An 8,064-nucleotide genomic window follows, 5' to 3' on the forward strand; every position below is an offset into this window, starting at 1 on the left:
ACCACCACCACCGCTTGATATAAGGAATCAGCAACCAGAGTAGCACTTGGAGATGCCCACTGACATACTCATCAAAATGAAAATGAGCTCACTGGCTTATTCTCTTCTTTCTATTTCTTCCCACAGGTTCATGACTACCTCCGCAGCAAGTTGTGTTCTCTCTATGAAAATGATTGCATTTTCGATAAATTTGAGTGTGTGTGGAATGGGTCAGACAGGTGAGAAACACTAGCAAAGAACCCCTAGGCTGTCCCTGGCCTTGCTGACATCCTGGCTGGTGTCCCAGTTGTCCCAGGTGGGAACTGGATGATGTATGGCAAGAAGAAAAGGACCATGTTGAATACTGATTGGCCAGACCCGTAGCGTGGCTTGGCATTCACATGTAGTGGGTCACCTGATTGACGAGGTGTGTCCTAGAAAACAGAGATACCCAAAGGATGAAATACAATCCCATAAGATATCTTTTTACTCAAGGACTGATGCTTCCTATATAGAAGGAATAATTAATACTCCTGGCTACTGGTATTGTTTTTACTCTAATTCAATCCAATAAGCATTCATTAAATACCTACTAGTTCAAGGCACTGAGTCAGATGCAGGGACTACCAAGACAAAAAGAAAAGTAGCCCCTGCCCTCAAAAAGTTTACATTCTACTAGAAGGATGCCGCTTTCTTTTTATAGAAGACCAATATGAAGAGAATACGTGACCTTGTGCAAGTCACTTGATTTCCTTGGGCCTCAGTTTCTTCATCAATAAAATGAGCGGGGTGGATTAGATGGCCTCTTAATTCAAAAATGCTCTAAGTTCATAATTATTTAGGAAAAATAGAAAATAATTTCATCTTTATAAGCTCTGTCCAACATCAGGGCCAAGTCTGCAGAACTAACATGGATTGAAAAACAGAATTAGCTCCGCCAACAATTCAGTCATGACAGCTTCAGCCAACAGAAAACAAAGCGTGTTTGCTAGGGTCAGCGGGCTGTCGGCCTCGCTGTTCCTCTTTACTCTGCTAGTGCAGACTCGGCCTAAGGTTGTTGGTTCAGTGCAAGTGCAAACCATATGTCAGGCTCCCTGAAAAGAGATTGGTTACCACTTCAAGGTCTATGATATTGAAGGCAGCAGACATGGAATCAGGAAGCTCTGGGTTCAAATCCTATCTCATTCGCTTACTACCTGTGTGACCCTGGGCAATTCAGTTAACTGCTCTGAGTCTCAGTTTCCTTATATGTAAAATTGGAGATAATAGCAACTACTTCACGGGGTAGTTGTGAGGATTAAATCTTAAATCATTATATAAATGTCTATTTTTTTAATTGTCATTCGGTGGGTCATTTTTTACTTTAAAAATTACCAAAAGAAAGGCAGCATAGTAAGAGATAGAGATGGCCTCAGTCAGAAAAAAATTGTGTGTTCATGTCCTCTCTCTGATGAATCCTGGTTGTTTGACCAGGGGCAAATCACTTAACCTCTCAGTGTCCTAGGAAACCCTCTTAAAATTTTAAATTGAAGAGCAGCTGCTAGCCTGCCTGGGTAAAGAGAATTTCCTCAACCAGAGTTATCCACAGCAATAAAATCTTAGGCCTAATTCCTCCCCCAAATGGATGATTTTTCCAAATTTCCTAAGGAAACAACTCAGGTATTTTGACAGGTTATCTACTATCTTTGTGCCAACACCATAGAATAGGGATTAATTAGCTCCTGTTTCTAAAATGTCTGACAAAGGACAATGTTTACAAGGGCTTTATGAAATGTCATTATTGTCACTAGTATTGAAAATCAAATGTTTAACCTGATTGTCTTTCTGATATCTGGTAGGTTCTCTCTGACATGCAAACATTATCCTCTTAGAACTGAATGTCCTCAAATGGTTTATAAAAGCAATCAGGATGAATTCTAGTCCCAACTCTGCCGCTAATGATATATAAAACTGGGCAAGTCACTTTTCTCTTGTCTCAGTTTCTTCATCTGTAAAATGCAGGGATTGGATTAGAGGATCTCACAGGTCACTTTTCAGTTCTGTAAGTAGAGTGTGGGTTCCTTGAAGGCAGGAATTACATCAGTTGTTTATGATTTTGTGAGATGACATAGCAGAGGAATTAGATTTATATTAAAAGGTTAATGTAGAACAAAACTGAAGAGGTCCCATGTCTATACAATCAAAAACTCTAGATCAAAACTTTAATGATTTTTGTGTGTTTTTCTGCCATTTTAATGCCCAGCCAAGAGCAAGGCAACCGATTAACTGTACAATGCAAATCAACAAGCATAAAGTGCCTGTTCTGTTAAAAGTACTGTGCTAGGCATTGAGGATACAAAGACAAAACAACTGATATGTGGTTCCTGCCTTCAAGAAGCTTACATTCTATTGGAAGAGCTACGGCTTTAACCCAGGCCTTGCTGACTCTAAGGCTTGTCCTCTTTATACTACCTGATACTGCTTCTTCTTGGATTAATAATAGAAATGATAAGAAAAAATTATATATTCTTTTCTCTTAGGATGAAAGAAAACAATAATTTCTTGATAAGCCATTGCCCGAATATTTCTTACTTTGTTTTTTATCATAAAATATATTTCCTCACAACGTTTGTTGGCAAACAATGACAAACGTTTTCCCATTGCCCACTTCTGGATACTTCTAACTTGTTTGGATAAGTCAAGTTACAGATGTTTGAAGTAACCTCTTTCTCACCATTACCTTTTCTACCGTTTTAATATTGATGATGACGACCTTTGCTCTAAAAATTGTTTATACAAAAGAAAATCCAGATCTTTCAGAAGATTAGGTAGATATGGATGACTCCATAACTTTGGCAGCATGTAAACTCACAATTCAAATTTGTAAAAACCAAAAATAACATTAAGAAACTTGGGATTATTTATTATTAATAAAGAATCAGTTAATTCAGGGACTGATAACCAAATATCTAACACAATAAGATAAAGCCAATATCAGGAAGAACTATCCCAATCAGCCCTTTAAGAATGACTGGTATATGGGGCAGCTAGGTGGCACAGTAGATAGAGCACCAGCCCTGGAGTCAGGAGGACCTGAGTTCAAATCTGGCCTCAGACACTTGACACTTACTAGCTGTGTGACCTTGGGCAAGTCACTTAACCCCATTGCCTACAAAAAAGAAAAGGAAAAAAAAATGACCAGTATGGATCAACAACAAACCCATTTTGCCTTTCTTTCCCCATAAAACCACCAAGGCAGGAGATGGTCAAGGGCTAGAACAAATTTCACACAGGTTTGCTCCTTGTTTCACCAACAAAAGCAACGGGTGTTGCAATGGCCCCAACTCATATACAACTAATCCCTCTCTCTCCTCTCCCACTTTGCAGTGTCATCATGACTGGGTCCTATAACAACTTCTTCAGGATGTTTGACCGAAATACCAAGCGTGATGTTACCCTGGAGGCTTCCAGGGAAAACAGCAAGCCCAGGGCCATCTTGAAACCCCGAAAAGTATGCGTAGGTGGCAAACGGAGAAAAGATGAGATCAGCGTGGACAGTCTGGACTTTAGCAAAAAGATCTTACATACAGCTTGGCATCCTTCAGAAAATATTATAGCAGTGGCGGCTACAAATAACCTATATATATTCCAGGACAAGGTTAACTAGGAGGACAAGTTATACTTAATAAGCTCACATACTGAATACTAGTCAAACAAGTTTTTAAATGTTTCTTTGGGTTTTCATTTTATTCATTGACTTTAATTTTCCTATGCAGGAAACAACTGGAATAGAAGAAAAACAGTCCAAAGGCCCCCAGCTCCCCCAATTTTAAGAAACTGTGTTGGCAAATCCAACAAATAGGTTCAGAATACTGCTGTTTAGAATCGAGAGCTGCCAGGTAACCAGGACCCTTCCATAGTTGACTTGAATTTCTGATGCTTTTATTACCCAGTTCTCTCTGGCGAGTCCAGTGTTTTGTTTCTAGGTGTCTGCTGAGGTGAAATGAGATTGTCTGTAGTATTTAAGGGGGGAGGGGGAAGATAAGATTTTTTTTTTTAATTAAGCAATTCCATTTGATTGAAAAATAAACACTGTTTACTCTACTTTCGGATAAAAATCTGTTTGCTTCCTAGAAAACCAGACTTGCTTTTCCCCTTCATTTTAAAAAATTCTCTTTCTTGTTGCTGTTTCAAATAAATTTTTTACCTCTTATGAGGCTGTGAAGGCAGAAGTCCAGGGGCCAAGTTTATAGTCTGGTTAAAAGTTGTATGCATACCACAGCTTGCTACATTTCTCTGTTACAACCCCAGGCAGAGAATTTGGCTCTAGACATACTTCTGTGCTTGGGTGAATTTGTAGAAAACATGTAATCAGAGCTTCTAAAGTCTGCCATCACAAATGTAGACGGGCCTGGACTCCATTCTCTGTTTTCTTTCATTTTACTTTTCTCTTTGTTTGCTTTAAATATTTATTTATTTATTTACTTATTCATTCATTTAATGAAAGCCTAAAGAAAGAAGTTGTTACTTATATTTTGACATTCCAAATGAGGGAGCATCCCTTACCAGAACCTCCCAAATTGGAGACTGACATCCAGGAATCCTTCTCATTCCTTTTTTCCCCCACTCCTCCCCCGCCAGATATTATAGCCAACAAGGTAACAAATCCCAGTCCCATTGATGCTGGAATGATGTTAATCAATCTTAAAATGCCATTTTCTGAAAGTTAATTGGGATTTGCAACGCTCCCAAAAGCTCACCCTTTTCATTTCCAAGGTGAAAACCCGTGAGGTTGGGTGACTTCTCCTAGTGTGAAAATCATACATAAAAGGAGCAAACTGTCTTCGAAATCCACTAGAACCCGCTGAGGCTCAATCTCATCCTTTAATGCCTCCTCCCCAGTTGGGTTTCTGACTTGTGACACTTCCTGAGAAATGTCACTGATATTCCCCCTAAAGTACCTCAGGGAGTAAGACTCAAAGAATTCAAAGGATTTCTGGCTTTGGGGAGAGTTCCCACAAACAAATCAGGGCCTGGATTTCACATCTTAGTAGCTGCAATTTCTGCTCAGGTGCTGGCCACTCACTCAACCTTTCATAGCCCATCTAACCTGCCACCTGAGGGAAGGAAGGTGGCTCAGGACAGAACTCATGGGTGGCCATCTTTAAAGGCGGAGTTTCCTTGGTTTGTGGCTTTACATAGAGCCAGAAAAATCACAACTTTCAGGGTTGACATTGGAGGGAGTGTTGCCAGGACTGGGGAAGAAGGAGAAATAACAGAAATGCATCCTATTTTCCCAGTGTCTTTTTGTTTTCCCTTGTATCAAAAACCTGTTCTGTAACACCCCAAGTAAAATTCTCTCGGTCGTCCTCTTGGCCTGTTGTGTGGACTTTCTCCTTGTCACCCTCATTCAGTTCATCAAGATGCTTTGCCTGGAAAGCCAAAGCTTCAATCAAAATGTGGGGAGAGAACATAAGTTAGCCAGTTACCATTGTGTATCCTGTGAAGGTCAGATAGAATAGAAAGCATTGAACTCAGGAGTGGAGAGGCCTGAATGTGAGTCCTGGTTTTGCCACCAACTTACTGTGTGATCTTTGGCCACCTTCTTCCCCTCTTTGGGCTTGTCTCATAAACAACAAAGTAAGGGTGTTGAACTAGATACACTCTAAGGTTCCTTATAAGTCTATGACTATAAAATAAGCTGGCCATCTCTAGTGCTTTTCAAAATTGTTTTAAAAGGTTCCCTGTCACCTTTGATTTTCAACCCTCCCTACCCCCTCACACATATCATCAGCTATCACTGACTGTCTGAAATAATTTAGTCCATTGACATTCATTTATATATGATTTTCCTGTATGTATTTTCATGGATTTCTCAATCTGATCCATCAGTCTCATCCTGAAGCCTGTTGGATGTTTATAACAACAGTCAGGATCCTTCCATGCTTTTAGTTTGGAAAGGAATAGGCAGGAAATTTCTTGAGGCATCACATTTCTTATAACCGGATACAAAAAAGCAGGAGGAAAGACGTGGGTCAGAAGGAGGACCTCAGTCCTTGCTGTGATTGGCTGCTGATATAGCTACATTCCACTAAAGCAATATTTATCCAATTAGGTAGCAGTTAGAATTTTACTAAAACTTAAAGAAAGTTGTGATGTTTGAGCATTGGAGAGCCAGCTGACTGAGCTCTCCTTGTATTCCCTCCTTTCTAGACACCAAGTGCTGCTGAAAAGGAGATTAAAAGTGTGGTCCCCTGAATAAAGGGATAAGAAAATCAGAGGCCCTGTAAGATAAGCTAAGGGCAACTGGGTTTCAGGGTTAAGGAGGAACATTGACACTGCCTGCCATAAGCAGGGTCAAAGGAGACCTCTGAGCTTGAGAGATCAGAGAATCATTGTGAGTCAAGAAGAATGAGAAGCCCAACTTAGTTAACACAGAGCATGTGTCCCAGACCTGATGTATTACTGGCTCTGAAGTGGTTAGTCTACTGGGACCCCACCAAGCATGCAAAAAGGTTGACAGCTTATAATCAATACTGTGTGCACTGATGCAGGAGGCAACGTTATCACATCCAAGATATCACCCTCACATCCCAGCATCAACACTAAATATCTCCCATAACAAGACTATGGGAAGTGACAAGGGCCATTATTCTCAGCCTACAATCTTTCCTCACAGAAAGAGAGGAGCTGCAAACCTTCCATCAGATTTCCTTGTGGGAAGGAGCTTTGGCTTCCCACAGTAATCTCCCTTTAAGAGTCAAGCGTGTGCTTAATATAGCAAGATGGGGGTGGAGAGGAGATTGGCATTTCCATTTGTTCTGGTGCCCCTGTTGCAGGAGGAGAGACCCCCATTGGCTGACAGTTGGTACAACAACAATTTTCAGCTGGGGTTGGAAGGGAAATGGTGGGGGGCAGGGAGGCAAATTTTATTCTATGCTCTCCAACTCATTCTAATAAAAAAAACTGCCTTTCCTCGATATGGTTGTCTTCGGGCTGTCTGGCTGCTGCATAATCAAAAGTCATATTTCATCTAGTCCAGGAAATTCTAGCTCCACGTGTGGAGAGCTTATAGTCATCCTGAATCTATCAAACAGAACAGCTCAAAATTACTGTTGCATGCGAAATGCAATGCACTTTGCTTGGTAGAGGAAGGTTCGTTGATTCTTACCATTTGCTGGCCACAGGCCACCTAATACCATGCCTAAGGAAATCAGAGAATTGTTCTTCTGTGCCATTGTGGGAACAGGAGGAGAAAGCTAGGGGTTGGAACACTAGGGTCCTCTTTTTTTTTTAAACTCAGCTGCTGATTTGCAACACTGAACTCCATTTCACAGGACCTCCTTCCCTTCCTGACAAGATGGGGAAAACAGCACTTATTGTCCCCTTTGAAGAGCTGGAAAGGTTAATTAGTTAATGTTTGCAGTGCTCCCCGCTGGAAGAGTCAGTTGAACCACAAAGAGTCTATTCTTTCCTTGAAGATCAAGGCCTGCTAGAAAAACTCATCTGCTGTCCATCATTCTCACCACCGCCATTGCCATTTCCAAACCTGTTCAAAGCTGAGCTCTTTTTAAAAGCACAAACCAATCCTGTGCTTAGAGGATATGTGGGACTTCAGGAGCAGAAGGGGTTCCAAATAACTAATTGCTTTGATCAGGATGGTGATGGTTAATTTAACTTCAGCCTTTATCCCCAGGCACTGTCCCACTGTGTTGAGAGGGAGACAAGGAGGAGGTCTAAATGAAACAGGATCATAGGTTTCCTGGTTCTCTAGCACTGATTGATTCTGCTTGATTAATGGGATGAGATGGGAAACGGGCCTGAACATCTCACTAATGGATTCAACTCTCATTTAGAATCATATCTGAATTCAGGAAACTTAATTTAGACACGGTTCATAAAGGACCAGTCTTAGAGTCAGGAGGACCTACGTTCAAGTCCTGTTTCTGACACCTACTGGGCTGTGTTACTTTGGGCAAGTCACTTAACCTCTGAGTGCTCCCAGACAATTCTCTAAAAACTGCTACAGTTAGGTTGCAAGTCTGCATTAGTGAAAGTAATCTCCACACTGGGAGTTTCCTATACTGAAGAAATCAGAGGCCCAGA

At 40.9% G+C, this 8,064-nt stretch overlaps 1 protein-coding gene across 5 annotated transcripts in view; it reads left to right on the forward strand.

The window, feature by feature from the left end:
• The window catches only part of PPP2R2B (protein phosphatase 2 regulatory subunit Bbeta), a 459,792-nt gene extending 455,463 nt beyond the window's left edge, over positions 1–4,329 (forward strand). For all 5 annotated transcript variants that reach the window (XM_027841646.1, XM_027841648.1, XM_027841650.1 and 2 more), the window contains 2 exons: positions 127–218; positions 3,346–4,329. In XM_027841646.1, coding sequence (XP_027697447.1) covers positions 127–218; positions 3,346–3,625 — 372 coding nt within the window. In that variant the 3' untranslated portion in view covers positions 3,626–4,329. The remainder of the gene's footprint in view (positions 1–126; positions 219–3,345) is intronic.
• The last annotated feature ends 3,735 nt before the right edge of the window (positions 4,330–8,064 follow it).

Source organism: Vombatus ursinus, unplaced genomic scaffold (genome assembly GCF_900497805.2).
Source record: "Vombatus ursinus unplaced genomic scaffold, bare-nosed wombat genome assembly UNPS02014863.1, whole genome shotgun sequence".
NCBI classification, from domain to species: domain Eukaryota; kingdom Metazoa; phylum Chordata; class Mammalia; order Diprotodontia; family Vombatidae; genus Vombatus; species Vombatus ursinus.